Below are 19,059 nucleotides of genomic sequence, written 5' to 3' on the forward strand. Positions count from 1 at the left end.
TCTTTTTGAGGAATACCCAAGCAAGGTCAACTTGTTATTCTCCGTCCCGCTGGGCTGCAAATCTTTCCTAGGAGGGATGCATTAGGCTTAACAGGAAAATGGGCTTTAAAAAATAATAAATGGATGTAATTATAAAAACTGGGCAGTAACTACAAAAAAATGCACCAAACACGAAATTAGTTTATAAAATATTATTTATGGATTTTGAAAATCTTAAATTTTCATTGTTGCGCGCGCAATGTTTCGTTGGATTTTTACGTAATACAAATTTATATTTAATCTGACTAGAAATTTCGGGATAAAAATATTTCGGATCCCATCAAAATGTGGGAAATTTTATTGAATTGTGTCTTCAATGGTTGGTTGAAATTATTAATCATTGTCCTAGCTAGAAAATGGGTTGTACTTTTAACAAACTCTAAATGGGCTGTTGTAAATTCCATTAGAATTCAAGAATGGGATGTACATTCTTACATGCAAATTCTTACAAGGTGCTTCGGGCGCCCAAAAAATGATTCCTCCCCCTGACATCTGGGGCGCACCGTTTTGGAGGCTGACCTGTGGGCTTACTAAGTTGGAGCGTACCAAGGGCTTTGTCAACTTAGTCAATAATAAACGATTCTAGCTTCAGTGACCGTACGATGTCCATCCAACGGCTGTAGTGCTTCTTCAACCTCTAGTCTTATTAGTCCAGCCGCCCAAAGCAGCGCCAGTCGTGTCGCCTGCTCCTGCCTCCCGTGGTCGGCTGTGCTGTCGCGGAGGCCTCATCGCTCCCATACTACTCCCACTGCTGGCCAGGCCATCCCTCCACTCACCCACACCCCCTGTTATTCTGAGGCGATGGCAGCCTCACACCGCAGCAGAACCAGTGAACCCTTGTACTCCTCTCGACGCGGGCTTCCACTGCTACGTCTTCCCCGGCTCCGCATCGTCCCCTTCCTAGGTCTCGCCGTCGTCCACCGCCCTGGTGCTCTCAGCGCGGCATGGTCAACATGGTCAACGACCGACATCCATCAGAAGAGTACTGTACGTGGAGAGGCTGACAGCTGGGTCCATGGCGGCCGCAAGGAAGTGCCTCCTTATTACGTGCAAAATAATTATTCCTCCACCTGACAGCAGGCACCCACCGGACGGGCCACCTTATTTCATGAAAAAAACATTTCCCCCCTGACTGCTGGGACCCACCGGACGGGCCATCGTATTTCACAAAAAAATGTTCCCCCCGCTGTCAGCTCGGACCCACCGGAAGTGCCTCGTTATTACGCACACAAAAATGAATACTCCCCCTACTAGCTGGGACCCACCTTGGTGGGAGGCTGACTTGTGGGGCTACTAAGTTGACGGGGCGGAGGGCTTTGTCAACTTAGTCAATATGAACGATTCTAGCTCCAGTGACCGTACGATGTCCATCCAACGGCCGTAGTGCTTCTTCAACCTCTGGTCTTCTTGCTCCAGCTGCCCAAAGCAGCGCCGGTCGTGCCGCCTGCTCCTGCCTCCCGTGGCCGGTTGTGCTGCCGTGGAGGCCTCACCGCCCCTTACTATTCCCACCACTGGCCAGGCCCTGCGGCGACGGCAGCCTCACACCGTAGCCGAACAAGTGAACCCTCATATTCCTCTCCGCGTGGGCATCCACTGCCGCGTCTTCACCGGCTCCGCCTCGTCCCCTTCCTAGGCCTCATCGTCGTCCACCGCCCTAGTGCTCTCGACGCGGCGTGGTCAACATGGTCAAGGAATGACTTCCATCGGACATGGACTGTACGTGGAGAGGCTGACAGCTAGGTCCACGGCCTCAGCAAGGAAGTGCCTCCTTATTACGCGGAAAATAATGATTCCTCCACCTGATAGCAGGGACCCACCGGACGGGCCACCATATTTCGCAAAAAAACATTTCCCCCTGACTGCTGGGACCCACGAGCTACATCTTCGCACACAAGGAAGTGTGTCCGGGCAAAAAAATGATTGCCCCCCCTGACAGCTGGGACCCACCAGCTACATCTTCGCACGCAAGGAAGTGCCTGACAGTCGGGACCCACCTGGTTGAAGCGTACGTAGCGTTGTCATTCTGGTCACGAACGTGTAGGTACATATATACTGGTCGATGTAGAGGCGCGCACGTGTCGTAGTAGAGGCGCGCACGTAGCATGTACACGTACGTAAAGCGGCCAGGGTGCAAGAAAGAAAATACGGCCACGTATGTGTACATACGGGCGGGGTCTCGAACGCCTACTCGCGCATATATACATATGGCCAGGGCTCGTGTACATTGGCTGGGTCGGAACGGAGAAACAACATCATCGTCGTGTTCATGGGGAGCCAACCGGCTGGGTCGGAACGGAATGCGTGGTCGTGTTCATCGGCAGGGCTTGGACGGAACATGTGATGGAAACGAGGCCTGGCGTACCACAGAACGGAGGAAACAACCTTGTGTTCAACTGACCACGTTCGAAACGGGATCCTGTTCATCGGGAGGGGTCTGGCGTACCACAAATCGGAGGAAACAGACCTCCTACGGTCGAAACGGGGGTCCTGTTGATCAGGAGGGGTGTGGCGTACCGCAAAACGAAGGAAACAGACCTCCTATGGTCGAAACGGGGGTCCTGTTGATCGAGAGGGGTGTGGCGTACCGCAAAACGGAGGAAACGGACCTCCTAGAGTCGAAACAGGGGTCCTGTTGATCGGGAGGGGTGTGGCGTACCGCAAAATGAACGAAACGGACTTGTGTTGGAGCGCTACGGTCGAAACGGGGGTCCTGTTCCTCGGGAGGGGTGTGGCGTACCGCAAAACGGGACTCCACGGGATATTGTTCATCTCCACCTTCGACCTCCTCCAGCCTCCACGGGCTACTGTTCATCCACCGTCGACCTCCTCCAGCCTCCACCTGCGACTGTTCATCCACGGGCTCCTGTTCATCCAGCCTCCACCGCGCGCTACTCCACCGGCTACTGTTCAACCACCCCTCCACCGTCTACTGTTCATCCAGCCCTTCATCGTCTACTGTTCATCCAGCCCTCCACACCACGGGGTCCTGTTCATCCACCCCTCCACGGGCACCCCTCCACCGTCTACTGTTCATCTAGCCCTCCACACCATGGGGTCCTGTTCATCCAGAGGCAACGCCACCGCTCAATGTTCATCCACCCCCCCCCCCCGCAACGCTCATTGTTCATCCAATCGATCGGCTTCAGTTAGCAGCAGTAGCGAAGGAATCGCTCGATCAGGTTCAGTTAACAGCCATCGATCGATCGCTCGGGTTCAGTAACGCGTAGCCTGCAGTGCAATCGCTCGGGTTCAGTTAGAGCCCAACGCCTCGCTCGGGTTCAGTTAGAGCCAATGCCTCGCACACACGCGCGTACGTGTACAAGAGAAACACGCATCGCTCGGCCCCCGACCTCCCACCGTAACCGGGAACTCCCCGAAATTTTCCTCGCCCTCGCTTCTACCATGATTTTTTTCGTCATGGACAGCCCAAAGAATGTCATGCAGCTGCATCTCTGGCCCGCCCAGGACGAAAAGCCCATTTTCTGTCATGATTTTTTGTCATAGAAGTAGGACCCACCACATCTATGATGATACCGGATTTTGTCACAATTATCGTCACAGAAGTGTCATATGTATGACATACATTTTTTTCGTTCGGCCCAAAATGTCACGGATGTGTCTTTTTTTGTAGTGTTATATCATTTGAAGTTTGGATTGCCTGTTTCTCTTCACATATAAAACCGTTATTTGTAGAATGCTCTTTTGCTTCACTTATACTTATTAGAGCATAGTCTTTTATAGAAAGAATTAAACTCTCATGCTTCACTTATATTTTTTTGAGGGAAATGCTTCACTTATATCTATTTAGAGACTTAACATGGTCAATTGCATGGTTAGTCATAAAATCCTACATAAAACTTGTGGATCATTGAATATGATATGTTTGATTCCTTGCAATAGTTTTGCGATATAGAGATGGAATATGTGGGAGGTACTAGTAAATGGTTGTGGTTAGTAAGAATATTGGTGTTAAGGTTTGTGATTCCCGAAGCATGCACGTATAGTCTCTCGTTATGCTATGAAGTTGGAGCATGATTTATTATTGATTGTCTTCCTTATGAGTGGCGGTCGGGGATGAGCGATGGTCTTTTCGTACCAATCTATCCCCCTAGGGGCATGCGTAGTAGTACTTTGCTTCGAGGGCTAATAAACTTTTACAATAAGTATATAAGTTCTTTATGACTAATGTGAGTCCATGGATTATATGCACTCTTACCTTTCCGCAATTTGCTAGCCTCTACGGTACCGTGCATTGCCCTTTCTCACCTCGAGACGTGGTGTAAACTTCGCCGGTGCATCCAAAACCCGTGATATGATACACTCTATCACACATAAGCCTTATTATATCTTCCTCAAAACAGCCACCATACCTACCTATTATGGCCTTTCCATAGCCATTCCGAGATATATTTCCATGCAACGCCCACCGCTTCCGTTTTGATGACTTGAGCATTCATTGTCGTATTGCTTTGCATGATCATATAGCTGACATAGTAGTTGTGGCTCAGCCACCATGCATCATTTTTTATACATGTTACACTAGATCATTGCACATCCTAGTATTGCCAGAGGCATTCACATAGATTCATACTTTGTTATAGGTATCGAGTTGTAATTTTTATTTCTTTTGAGTTATAAGTAAATAGAAGTGTGATGATCATCATTATTCATTTTTAGAGCAGTGCCCCAGTGAGGAAAGGATGATGGAGACTATGATTCCCCCACAAGTTGGGATGAGACTCCAGACAATGAGAGAGAAAAAAAGAAGAAAAAAAGAAAAAAAGAAGAAAACGAAAAAAGAAGAAAAAAGAAAGAAAAAAAAGAAAAAGAAAAAATAAACAAAGAGAGAAGGGGCATTGTTAGTATCCTTTACCACACTTGTGCTTCAAAGTAGCACCATGTTTTTCATATGGAGAGTCTCATATGTTGTCACTTTCATATACTAGTGGGAATATTTCATTATAGGATTAGACACACACCCACTTAGTTTTCGTATGGAGCTTTCATACACTTATAGCTCTTAGTGCATTCGTTGCACGGTAATCCCTACCCTCGCATTGATATCAATTGATGGGCATCTCCATAGCCCGTTGGTTAGCCATGTCGATGTGAGACTTTCTTACTTTTTTGTCTTCTTTATATTTACCCCTATCATCATACTCTATTCCACCCATAGTGCTATATCCATGGCTTGCACTCATGTATTGCATGAGGGTTGAAAAAGTTGAAGCGCGTTAAAAATTATGAACCAATTGCTCGGCTTGTCATCGGGGTTGTGCATGATAAATACTTTGTGTTAAGAAGACAGAGCATGACAAGATTATATGATATTGTAGGGATAGCTTTCTTTAGCGTTGATATTTCGAAAGACATGATTGTTTATTGGGATGCCTGAGTATTGATGTCTTTATGTCAAATTATAGACTATTGCTTTGAATCACTTATGTCTTAATATTCATGCCATGATTATATATATGATCAAGTTTATGCTAGGTAGCATTCCACATCAGAAAAATATCTTTTTTATCATTTACTTACTCGAGGACGAGCAGGAATTAAGCTTGGGGATGCTGATACGTCTCCGTCGTATCTATAATTTTTGATTGTTTCATGCCAATATTATACAACTTTTTACATACTTTTGGCAACTTTTTATATGATTTATTTGGACTAACTTACTTATCTAGTGCCCAGTGCAAGTTCATGTTTGTTGCATGTTTTTGTTTCGCAGAAAATCCATATCAAACGAAGTCCAAATGCAACAAAAATCTACGGAGAATTATTTTGGAATATTTGTGAATTTTAGGAGGTGAAATCAATGTAAACGGAGGCCCGAGGCCTCCACAACCCACCAGGTCGCGCCACCAGGGCCTAGGCACGCCCTGGTGTATCGTTACCTCCTCGAACGTCGGTTGGAGCTCTACTTCGAGCACAAGGAAGCTTATATCTGGAAAAAAATCATGTAAAAATCTCAATGCAATCAGAGTTACGGATCTCCGGGAATTTAAGAAACCGTGAAGGGTCAGATCTGGGGAGCGCGAAACAGAAGAGAATAGAGAAGGAGATCCAATCTCGGAGGGGATGCTGCCCCTCCATCGCCATGGAGGCCATGGACTAGAGGGGAAACCCTCCTCCCATCTAGGAGGGGCAAGGAGGAAGAAGAATGAGGGGGCTCCCCCCCCCCCTCTCTCTCGGTGGCGCCAGAGTGCCGCCGGGGCAAGGATCGTGACGGTGATCTACATCAACAATCTTGCTACTGTCAACACCAACTCTCTCCCCCTCTATGCAGCGGTGTAACACCCATTCTCCCTGCTGTAATCTCTACTTAAAAATGGTGCTTAACTCCATATTTTATTTCCCAATGATCTATGGTAATCCTATGATGTTTGAGTAGATCCGTTTTATCCTATGGGTTAATCGTGATCTTGATTGGTATGATTGTATATTTTATTTATGATGCTATCCTACGGTGCCCTCTGTCTCACGCAAATGTGAGGGACCCCTGCTGTAGGGTATTGCAATATGTTCATGGTTTGCTTATTGTCAATGTTGCGGGGGATGACAACAGCCTAAATGCGGATAAGTGGGTCATGACGTATGGGAGTAAAGAGGACTTGATACTTAATGCTATGGTTGGGTTTCACGACCTTAATGATCTTTAGTAGTTGTGGATGCTTGCTAGGGGTCCAACTATAAGTGCATATGATCCAAGTAGAGAAAGTATGTTAGCTCATGCCTCTCCCTCATATAAAATTGCAAGAATGATTGCCTAGGGACAAATGACTTTCTCGTTGACAAAAGCTATCTACTCTTACTACCTTGCATTTTATCCATAGTTTTATTCTCGGAAAGTACTCGTAGTTTTATTCTTGCAAAATAGTTTCATACTTGTTCTAGGTAAAGCAAACGTCAAGTGTGCGTAGAGTTGTATCGGTGGTCGATAGAACTTGAGGGAAAATATTTTTTCTGCCTTTAGCTCCTCGTTGGGTTCGACACTCTTATTTATCGAAGAAGGCTAAAAACGATCCCATATACTTGTGGGTTATCAATAATCCTCATGTTACAGACCCGGTCAGTGTAGTTGCTACCATCATCTTTCAACTTAGCTTTCTCTAGGAACGCGTTAAAATTCAAGGGAACGGTAGCACATGCCATTGATCTACAACATAGATACACAAAGACTATCAGGACTAAGTTCAGTTAATCATATTACTTAAGAACTCCCAGTTAGATAGTCATCCCTCAAGTCATCTAATGATACATGATCCAAATCAACTAAACCATGTCCAATCATCACATGAGATGGAGTAGTCATCAATGGTGAACATCTCTATGTTGATCATATCTACTATATGATTCACGTTCGACCTTTCGGTCTCCAGTGTTCCGAGGCCATGTTTGTACATGCTAGGTTCGTAAAGTTTAACCCGAGTATTCCGCATGTGCAAAATTGGCTTGCACCCGTTGTATATGAACGTAGAGCCTATCACACTCGATCATCACGTGTCTCAGCACGAAGAACTTTCACAACGGTGCATACTCGGGAAGAACACTTATACCTTGAAATTTAGTTAAGGGATCATCTTATAATGCTACCGCCGTACTAAGCAAAATAAGATGCATAAAGATAAACATCACATGCAACCAAAATAGTGACATGATATGGCCATCATCATCTTGTGCTTTTGATCTCCATCTCCAAAGCACGTCATGATCTCCATTTTCACCGGCTCGACACCTTGATCTCCATCGTAGCATCGTGGTCGTCTCTCCAACTATTGCTCCTACAACTATCGCTACCGCTTAGTGATAAAGTAAAGCAATTACATGGCGTTTGCATTTCATGCAATAAATCGATAACCATAAGGCTCCTGCCAGTTGCCGTTAACTTTTACAAAACATGATCATCTCATACAACAACGTATATGGCATGATGTCCACAACATGCCCTACAAAAACAAGTTAGACGTCCTCTACATTGTTGTTGCAAGTTTTACGTGGCTGCTATGGACTTCTAGCAAGATTGTTCTTACCTACGGCACAAAACCACAACGGTGATTTATCAAGTTTGCTGTTTTAACCTTCAACAAGGACCGACCGTAGTCAAGTTCGATTCAACTAAAGTTGGAGAAACAGACACCTGGCCCGCCAGCCATCTTTATGCAGAACTAGTTGCATGTCTGTTGTGGAACCGGTCTCATGAACATGGTCATGTAAGGTTGGTTCGGGCCGCTTCATCCAATAATACCACCGAATCAAAATAAGACATTGGTGGTAAGCAGTATGACGATCACCGCCCACAACTCTTTGTGTTCTACTCGTGCATATCATCTACACATAGACCTGACTCGGATGCCACTGTTGGGAAACGTAGCATGCAATTTCAAAAAAATTCCTACGCTCACGCAAGATCTATCTAGGAGAAGCATAGAAACGATAGGGGGAGAGTGTGTCCACGTACCCTTGTAGACCGGAAGCGGAAGCGTTTGTTAACGCGGTCGATGTAGTCGAACTTCTTCTCGTTCCGACCGATCAAGCACCGAACGTATGACACGTCCGAGTTCTACACACGTTCAGCTCGATGACATCCATCAAACTCTTGATCCAGCAAAGTGTTGAGGGAGAGTTGCGTCCGCACGACGGCGTGGTGACGGTGATGGTGAAGTGATCTGCGCAGGGTTTGCCTAAGCACTACGTGAATATGACCGGAGGCGTAAACTGTGGAGGGGGGCACCGCACACGGCTAGGAATCAATGATGTGTGTTCTAGGCGCCTCCCCCTTCATATATATAGGTGGGAGGGAGAGGGGACAGCCAAGGGGGCACACAAGTAGGAGGAATCCTACTTGGGGCCCTAATCCTATTCGCCCACCCCCTTACCATAATTCCTGAAGGGGGAAGGAAGGAGGAGCGGGGAGAGAAGGAAGGGCGAGGCCGAACCCCTTCCCTTCCTTTATCTCTTCTCCTCTTTCCTTACCCCCTCTATTTCAGCCTACATGGGGCGCACTAGCCCCTTAGGGGCTGGTCTGTCCCACTCTTGGCCCATTAGGCCCATGTAGTTGCCGGGGGGATGCCCGGAACCCCTTCCGGTGACCCGATACATACCCGATATCCCCGGAACACTTCCGGTGTCCGAATACTATCGTCTATATATCAATCTTTACCTCTCGACAATTTCGAGACTCCTCGTCATGTCCGCGATCTCATCCGGGACACTGAACAACATTCGATCACCAAATCACATAACTCATATAATACAAAATCGTCATTGAACGTTAAGCGTGCAGACCCTACGGGTTCGAGAACTATGTAGACATGACCGAGACACCTCTCCAGTCAATAACCAATAGCGAAACCTGCATGCTCATATTGGCTCCCACATATTCTATGAAGATCTTTATCGGTCGAACCTTTATGACCACATACATTATTCCCTTTGTCATCGGTATGTTACTTGCCCGAGATTCGATCGTCGGTATCTTCATACCTAGTTCAATCTCGTTACCGGCAAGTCTCTTCACTCGTTCCGTAATGCATCATCCCGCAACTAACTCATTAGTCACATTGCTTGCAAGCCTTATTATGATGTGCATTGTCGAGAGGGCCTAGAGATACCTCTCCGATACTCGGAGTGACAAATCCTAATCTCGATCTATGCCAACCCAACGAACACCTTCGGAGATACCTGTAGAGCATTTTTATAATCACCCAGTTACGTTGTGTCGTTTGATAGCACACAAGGCATTCCTCCGGTATCCGGGAGTTGCATAATCTCATAGTCGGAGGAATATGTATTTGACATGAAGAAAGTAGTAGCAATAAAACTGAATGATCATTATGCTAAGCTAACGGATGGGTCTTGTCCATCACATCATTCTCCTAATGATGTGATCCTGTTCATCAAATGATAACACATGTCTATGGTTAGGAAACTTAACCACCTTTTATTAACGAGCTAGTCAAGTAGAGGCATACTAGGGACACGGTGTTTTGTCTATGTATCCACACATGTATCAAGTTTCCGGTTAATACAATTCTAGCATGAATAATAAACATTTATCATGAATAAGGAAATATAAAATAACAACTTTATTATTGCCTCTAGGGCATATTTCCTTTAGGTATCTTCATACCTAGTTCAATCTCGTTACTGGCAAGTCTCTTTACTCGTTCTGTAATGCATCATCCTACAACTAACTCATTAGTTACTTTGCTTGCAAGGCTTATTATGGTGTGCATTACCGAGAGGGTCCAGAGATACCTCTCCAATACTTGGAGTGACAAATCCTAATCTCGATCTATGCCAACCCAACAAACACCTTCGGAGATACCTGTAGAGCATCTTTATAATCACCCAGTTACGTTGACGTTTGATAGCACACAAGGCATTCCTCCGGTATTCGAGAGTTGCATAATCTCATAGTCGGAGGAATATGTATTTGACATGAAGAAAGCAGTAGCAATAAAACTGAACGATCATTGTCTATGCTAACGGATGGGTATTGTCCATTACATCATTCTCCTAATAATGTGATCTCGTTCATCAAATGACAACACATGTCTATGGTTAGGAAACTTAACCACCTTTGATTAACGAGCTAGTCAAATAGAGGCATACTAGGGACACGGTGTTTTGTCTATGTATCCACACATGTATCAAGTTTCCGGTTAATACAATTCTAGCATGAATAATAAACATTTATCATGAAATAAGAAAATATAAAATAACAACTTTGTTATTGCCTCTAGGGCATATTTCCTTCAGGTGCAACCACGGGGACGGCCTCGGGGCGGCTGCAGGGACCGCGTATCACGACACTATGGCCCGAAGGGGCGACGCAGGGGCGGCACACGAGTCAATGCAGCCACGAGGGGAACCACGGGCGACGCAGCGGCAACCCGTTGCTCGATCGATGGAGGGGCGTGCTGAACTCGAGGACGATCTTCACGGGACTTGCGAAGGCGCGCGCGACCGACGGGCCAGGTCGATCGCGTGGCATAGATGAGACGGATCGTGACGGCGAGCGGGTGATCAATCTGATCGCGCGCGAGGTCGGGACGCCGCTCAGTGGAGGCGGGGTGGCAGCGAAGTCCGAGATGAAGCCAACAACGACGGTCGGCAGGGCGGCCATACAGGCACGGCGTAGATCGACGGGCGGGCCTACGTGCGAACGGCGGCTGTGATGGGCCGCCACATGGCGTGAGGCCACCGGGTCGGGGCGATGCAGGAGTCCTGGTCAGAGCAGGGCGGCGAGGGCCGACGCAGGGCGACGAGCGAGCAGACGCGCGAACGGCAGCCGTGAAGGGCCGCCTGTCGCGCTAGGCTGCCGGGTCGATGAAGAAGCCGCCCGGTCGCGTCGGTGATGGAGTAGAGGTGCGTGACGAGGATCGACGGCGACGACGGGCAACGCAAACCGATCAAGCATAGATCGGAAAACCAAAAAGAAAAACGCCGATCAAGGTGACCGGCGGGAGAGAGAAAACCCAAAGCAAGGGCTCATGAAAAAGACTTTCTAGGGCAGCCGGTCAACATGAGCGGCGGACGAACCCTAGGTACGGGCGGCGCGGCCCCCGCGACGGTCATGGAGGCCGACCGCCCCGGGGGCGGCGCGCGGGGCAAAAGTGGCGGCCAACAATTAGGGTTTGAATCGGTTAGGCTGATACTATGTTAAAAGGGAGAGGGAGAGAGACATTGGTGCAGAATATGATGGATGTATTATTGAGCCTCGAGGGCGAGTAGGCAAGACACCTCTCCTGAAGATAAGGCATGAGACAAATTACAAATCCTAGACTATCAAATACATGTATTCAAATATATCTCTAAGACAGATGAATAGGTGCTCCCTTAGAAATAAATATCGTGCAGGAGTTTAAGCACAAACGGCGTCGCATCTACTGTTTGTTCCCCTTCCCATTTTACAGCAGCCGGTGAACTAAAGACAGAGTTCAGACAGGAGACTGCACGTTCAACTAGTACAAATTCGAATGAACAAGTCTACTGCTGCCCCGGTCGCAGGGACGAGAGGACGACATCCTGGAGGGCGCTGTCCTTCTGCATCGCCGCCTTGAACTCATCGAAGGTGACCTCGCCGTCGCCATTGGCGTCCATCGTGTCGAACATCTCGTCCAGCTTCCCCGGCTCCGCGATGTCCCCCGGGAGGCACTCCTCAGGCAGCGCCTACCAATCACAGCAACTTTGTGTTCAGAACAGCAATTTGATCTGGTACAGTACAGGTAGTGTGTGGTGTCTTGCCCTGCTTACCCGGAGCATCGACGCCAGCTCTTCCTTGCTGATGCAGCCCGACCGATCGGCGTCGTACATCTGAATCAGTAGTGTTTTTGGTCAGATCATCATCACAAGAACCTTCTCCAGCAGAGTCGCACTGTTTTGGAGTTTACCTGGAAGCAGAGCCGCAGCGCGTCGTCGCCCCGCGAGTTCCTCAGGCTGGAGAGCCCGCAAAGGATCTCCCTCATGTCCACGGTTCCATCACGGTTGTTGTCGAACAAATCAAATACACGAGGAGCCAGAGGGATCAGCGAGTCCATCTTCATTGCTTTCAGCACCTGCTCAAATTCTGTCAGCGTGGCATTCTCTCCGTCTGCGCATCTGCACCAGGAGCACCTTGCACATAAACTCAAGTATTCAAACTGCCGAATGAACAGACTCCAGAAACACACATCCTTTAAAAGTCGTTGTGTGCAAGTTCCTTTACTAGCTTATGACATGAGCATGGCTTGATATTATAGAAAAACATAATAATCGATTATTATCGCATTCAACACCATGCAATAACTTGCATGCATTTGTCTAGCAAAATAAACTTATTTGATGTTTAAAACAGCTTTTTGAGAGAATATGTTGAGACTTACCACATTTTGAACAATTGCTGTGTTTATACATTAGCAGAGAAATGTTGTTACCAATGTTCAAGTAATAAACAATATATTGAAGCAATGATAAGCAATATTTCAAGTAGTAATAAACAATGTTTTGAATATTGGAAAAGCCCATATAGCAGCTAACTCACATCCTTGCAAAATGTTGCCGCAGGTTATCTAGCTCTTCCGAGCTAAGGTCATGGGTTCCCAAAAGACTCCTCAGCCTTTTTGTCCTCAATGCCACTTTGCTGCTCAGGACACTGGCTATCGCTGCCGCCCTCAATTTCCTTCTAGCATTGAACCTTTGCAGTTTTGAGACGACCTCTGCATCAATGCGATCTTGCTTGGCGCAGTCTCCTATCACCCAAGGATGCATCAAGAGCTGGTTTTTCATCATAAACAGGCCCACGGTCAGCTAATGTCAAGTAAAGTGCGAAGAAGTAGAAAAGGGAGCCCGAGACAGACATCGCTTGCTGTGGGCCTTTTGTAAGGTTCAACGGAAAGAAGACTGGAAATCAAATCTTTGGCCGACGAAGTTATTGTTTTCCATGTATGCTCCTGAAAACTGAATTCACCCTGAAAGAAGCACATCAAACAAACGACATTAGGTTATGACTCTGACTAGTAGTGCAAGATTGGTGGTTTCATTGTTGAAGCAAGTAAGCAATCAGGAGTTTCGGGGACTTGATTCTTCAGAGACAAAGGTGTCAATTCCATTTTTAGTGGCTTATGAAACAATCTCCAATTAACCCCACATACATAATACCCGCCAAAAAAAACACACATCCATAGTGGCTTGTAATTTGGGTGTCGCTCTCATGTTAGAAATTTTTTGTTTGTACGCTTAAAGGAATCTCAAGTTAGCTACTGACTTACACATCTCAAAGAAACTTGGCACATTGGAAGTTTTGAACTGGACATCAGATAAGACAAATCGAAATTCAAGTGCCAACAACTAGCAGAAGAATAAAATTCAGCAATGATTGACAGTCATGTCTCTGTACTATTCAAGGTCAATGCTCCATACCAGCTGATGGAAGGTGGACACTCATGCAACTTTGCAAAGTGAATGAAAATGCCTCACCCATAATTTATACTGGAAGAGCGTGTGCAAACCTCAATATTACATTCATGGGCACGGTGCTTCTGTTTCTTAAGTAAATGCAAAGATGCAAAGATACTCCAGGGGATACAGATTTAACTCCCTTCCAACTACACATGTGTCAACGTGATCAATCAACATTTTCATAGCTGGTTGTAGAAATACTAATAAGGTGGAAACAAGGATATATGAATCATAAGAAAATCCCAGACCAATTTGGTCACAACCGCAGAACATTTTCCCCATATGAATCACAAAAAAAATTACAAATCAGTTTGATCACCACTGCAGAACATTTCCCATTCCCAAAAAAAGAGGACATTTTCCTCAGATGGTAGTTCAGAGGAGTACTTACTTGCAGGATCCTTTGCTGCTTTTCTTGATTAGTTGCGGCATGAAATGGTGGGCATCTGAAATATACAGATCAAAGTCTGCAAACTGCAATGACGAAATCAAACCAATGGAATTATTACAAGACAGGATGACCAACATACCCGGACAAAAGAATGTACAGAATCACCCCAACAGACCACATGTCGCTTGCAGTCGAAACCTCTTGCCGCGAGAGTGCTTCCGGCGAAACATAATCTACCGACCCAAACAGCGCCACAACCGGGTCACTGAAATCTTCTACAGAACTCAAACCGAAATCCATAATCTTCAGTGTTGAATCTTCTTTTCTGTCCGAGAAGAGGCAGTTCTCTGGCTTCAAGTCTCTGTGTATGATGTTGGCCTTGTGAAGGGCCTTCAACCCACCAGCAATCTGCCTAACAACAGCGGCCGCATCAAACTCTGAGTACCGCTCCCGCCCTATGATCCTGTCGAACAGCTCGCCACCCGAGCACAGCTCGAGGACGAGGTGCACGCCGTGGGCGTCCTCATAGACATCGTGCAGGCTGATGACGTTCGGGTGCGGCGCGACGTTCTCCACTATCCTCCTCATGACAAGTATCTCGTTGGTGAGCAGCGCGTCGGAGATGGATACTTGCTTCCACAGTGGGAGCCCACCCGAGCTCGGCGCGCCCTTTGACCCCTGCTGCATCCCCATCATCGCGGGGCCGAGCCTTCGGAGAGTCTTTATCGCGACCTGGGTCTTTCCTTCATCAGACTTGCTCACGCCTCTTCTCACTATGGAGAAACCACCTCGGCCGAGGACATCCGCGACTTCATAGTCGTCGGACAGCCTTCTGCTTTCAGTTGTTGACATTGTGCAGCACCAAAGAGCAGCTTCAACTGGCTATTTGACCAAAGAACCTGAAACTTCAGGAAGCAAACACCGGTAAGGCCCCTAGAGCCTTAGGGCAGGAGCAACCGGGGCTGGCGGTGAACCGGCACGAATCGACCTGCTTCACACGAGAAATCAAAACGGTAAGCACTGTTAGCGGAAGAACAAACTGATCGTAGGTGTCTCTGGGGGGAGAAGAGAGATTGGGGAACAGCAGAGCAGGAACTGGAAACAGTAGTTGTGGAGCTGACAGGGACTTTATATATAAACATCTGCCCTGTGGCAATTATACAGAGAGCATAACGGAGGGGGTGTGGGGAGATTGTGACGGCAGAAGAAAGGGACATGTGCCAACAACCAGCAAAAGGGAATAAACTCACCAGGTACTTCCTTTCTGTGCAGAGGGCAAGATGACAAGAGCAGATCAGATAATGGTTGAGGAGATGCTAATTGTGTTGACCTGGTTGCCACTGCTCTGGGCTGGGGCTGCTACTTTACCTTGGTCTTCACTGGGTGAGGCCAGACTTGGTTCTAGTTTACTGCGTTGCCTTGCGTTATTATTGATGGAGCTTTCTTCTTCAGCCGGTGAACACAAGAGCATATTTTGCCCATAGTTTAAAATAGCGCATAGCGGGCAGCCCTCCAAATCAGCTATAGCAGGCCGGCTATTTCATAAATTTACTGGACAATTGTACATGAGTAGCGGGGGGTTCCATTTAGCGGCACCGTCCTCAAACCGTTATAGCCGGCTATTTAAAACTTTGATTGTGCAACAGAACCTATTTTTTATTGCAAAGAGGCCCAGTAGAGCAACTGTGTCCACTTTGCAGTTGGTCTATCTATCTGACTTGGTAGTACAGTACTTAATTACATTTTAGACTGCAATAAGGCAATTCCTAAAAGCAGTCACAACTACTGGCAATACTATATTAAACAAATGCAGATAATGAGACCAATCAAAATTGGAAAACAAAGAATGCATTGTTGATAGATACTACCATGGAGTAATTGATACCATGAGGAACAGGCAGTTTCTACTAGATGCGGTGACAATTTAGAAAGATAACCATTCCTTTAAACCTCTCATCAAGAAATCACAAGCGAAACAAAACTATAACAGCAAAACCAAATCAATCTTTCACGAATGGACCGTCTTCGAAACTTTCAGAGACAAAAAGGTTGCTACTAGGATAACAGTGGGTTCATAACTGCCGAAATTAGACGACAATATCCTACTTAGATAGTATACTGATGGTTCAAACAGATGTTTCCACTACGGAACACCCACACAGAGGTGCATTGAAAAACTAAAGTATCCATATGAACTATGCTGAATCCCCAAAATCAATTGTTCTTCTGACTCTTCAGATCTATCAACCCGTATGCCCCCTGCCTGTCCCTGGATATTTTCAACTCCTTCCTTCGACGGTTCCTTCGCTCACTTCTAGTTGATTTTTTCTTGCCACCTGTTTCTTCTTCACTTCTTAACTTGCCCTCCTCTGGCTTTCCAGAACTAGGGTGTTCCTCAGACCTGGATTCCTCGCCAGTCCTGACCTTCTTGCTCTTCTTTGATTTTGTCTTGGCATCTGCATCTTCTTGCTCACTTGTCACCTTGACTTCCTCTGCCGTTTCAGAACCAGGACAATCCTCAGACCTGGATCTCTTCCCAGTCTTGTGCTTCTTGCTTTTTGACTCAGTCTTGGCATCTGCATGTTCTTGCTCACTTGTCACCTTGACTTCCTCTGCCATTTCAGAACCAGGACCATCCTCGGACCTGGATCTCTTCCCAGTCTTGTGCTTCTTGCTTTTTGACTCAGTCTTACCATCTGTTTCTTCTTGTTCACTTGTTGGCTTATCTGTCTCTGGCCTCCCGGAACTAGGGCCCTCCCCAGACTTAGATTTCTTGTGAGATTTGACCTTTTTGCCTTCTATCTTCTGTCCTCCAAGGATCAAATCTTTGCTCAGCTTCTTATGATGAGTCACCTGCCATTCATCCTCCCTATATGGTGCTAGCTTCTTCATGGATACATATTGGTTCAGATCCCTGTCATCTGATTGCAGTATCTCATACGTCTCCAGGCCAAAACTGTTTGGCTGAACTTGCCTATACTTGAACCGTGTCTTCAGATCTCCAATGGTGTCCTCGTAGTCTAGCTTATAATACTCATCAAGCTCCTTCTCAAGCTCCACCTTGTCCTTGAGAGAGATCTTCCCCTTCTTTTTCTCACCTTCCTCCTCACCATTTGCAAGCTCCTTATTTTTCTTCTTCTTTTTCTTCTTCTCACCAGTGGCAGTAGACCCTTCTTTACCATCAAGAGCCCAATCTTTGGGTAGCCCAAGCAATTCATCTTCCTTGTCAAAATCAGGTTTGACCAAATCTAAATCATCTCCACTTCCAAACCCAGGATCAACCTCATCAGCACCATAGTAGCTGTCATCAAACATCTCCTGCATTTTCCTGTCATAATCCTCTGGATCAAAATCTTCCTCCAAGTCATCTGCACCAAGCTTACAGGCAGCTTCCCCTTCAACTCCAGCAATCATCCGGATCTTCTCAAGCTTCTCAGCGATCTCTTTCTTCTTCAAATTCTTGAGATGCTTCAGCTCCTCTGCCTGCTCCTGCTTGGCTCGCGCAAGCCGTTCCTCTTTGCTCTTCCGCTGCTTCTTTCTGCTGCTCTCCTTCTTCCTCACAGACCCCTCAACAACCCGGGGATGTCCCATTACCCGATCAGTCACCACTCCCTCTGAAGCTTCCACCTCCTCATGCCGGAATTTATAATTCCCCAACTTATTATAAATATCCTCATAGTCCTCCTGAGTTTCGATCACATCCTCTTCCTGTGAGACCTCCTGGATATCATCCAGCGAGAACTTATCCGGCACTGGTTCAAGGTAGGGCCTATTGAGGATGTAATTCTTCAAAAACTTCTCATTTTCATCCAGCTTGTCATCATCCCCAAAAACCTCAACCAACAGCTCCTCGGTCTGCTTCTCGTCTTCGTCCTCTTCGCTGTCGCCGTCATCTCCTTCAGCCTGCTTCGCCTTGAACAGATCGTCCTCCTCGTCATCGCCATCCCCCAATGCCTTCTTCTCCGCCTCAAGGAACTCCTTCAGCCCCTCCCTCTGGAGCTCGTTGTAGGCAATCCGGTCGTACTTGCTGCCGCGGCCAGTCTGCGCGGCAAACTCGGGGCCCTCCTCGATCAGGTGCTGGGCGTTGACGTCCTTGAGGTACAGTGGCCGCTCCTTCTTGGCCTTCTTCCCCTCCTTGGGCTCCTTCTTGGCCTTCTTCCCCTCCTTGGGCTCCCCCTCGGCGTCGTCCTCGTCCTCCTCCGACGAGGAGGAGTACACCTTGGCGTCCTTGTCGAAGATGGCGCTGTCGCCGCTGCGGATGCGGCGGATGACCTGGAGCACGCGGCGGTCGACGCGGCGCGAGGCGGCGGCGACGGCCTCGTCCTCATCCGAATCGTCGTCGGAGTCGTCGTCGTCCTCGTCGTCGGGGTCGGCGACGACGCCCTTCTTCTTCTTCTCCTTGAGGCGCTGCATCGCCTCGCGCCGCTTGTTGTGCTCGTAGCGGCGGGCGTACCCCTCGTCGATCTGGATGTTCGAGTAGTCCTCGGCGGGGCCGTCCGAGTCGTCGTCGGAGCCCGCGAGGATGTCCAGCACCCTCCTCTCCCCCTCCCCCTCTCCACTCATCTCCTCCGGCGAGGATGGCGGCGGCGGCGGCGCTGCTCGTGCTAGGGTTTTTGCGAATGGAGACACCGCGTAGGGGGCTACGGATCAACCGTACCTATTTACGACCGAGCAGTCTGGCAACA

The 19,059-nt window shown here is 47.4% G+C and overlaps 1 protein-coding gene across 1 annotated transcript; it reads right to left on the bottom strand.

Annotated features, from left to right (window-relative positions):
* Positions 1 to 11,741: 11,741 nt before the first annotated feature.
* On the bottom strand, positions 11,742 to 19,036 carry LOC123137552 (uncharacterized). Its single transcript, XM_044557360.1, has 8 exons — positions 17,228 to 19,036; positions 14,514 to 15,052; positions 14,375 to 14,429; positions 13,383 to 13,493; positions 13,067 to 13,299; positions 12,438 to 12,645; positions 12,301 to 12,360; positions 11,742 to 12,216 (listed from the first exon to the last, which is right to left on the bottom strand). The coding sequence occupies exons 1-8, from the start codon at positions 18,935 to 18,937 to the stop codon at positions 12,034 to 12,036; spliced, it is 3,099 nt and encodes a 1,032-aa protein (XP_044413295.1). The 5' UTR covers positions 18,938 to 19,036; the 3' UTR covers positions 11,742 to 12,033.
* Between the last annotated feature and the right edge of the window lie 23 nt (positions 19,037 to 19,059).

The sequence above is a fragment of the Triticum aestivum genome, chromosome 1B, assembly GCF_018294505.1.
Source record: "Triticum aestivum cultivar Chinese Spring chromosome 1B, IWGSC CS RefSeq v2.1, whole genome shotgun sequence".
Classification (NCBI taxonomy): Eukaryota; Viridiplantae; Streptophyta; class Magnoliopsida; order Poales; family Poaceae; genus Triticum; species Triticum aestivum.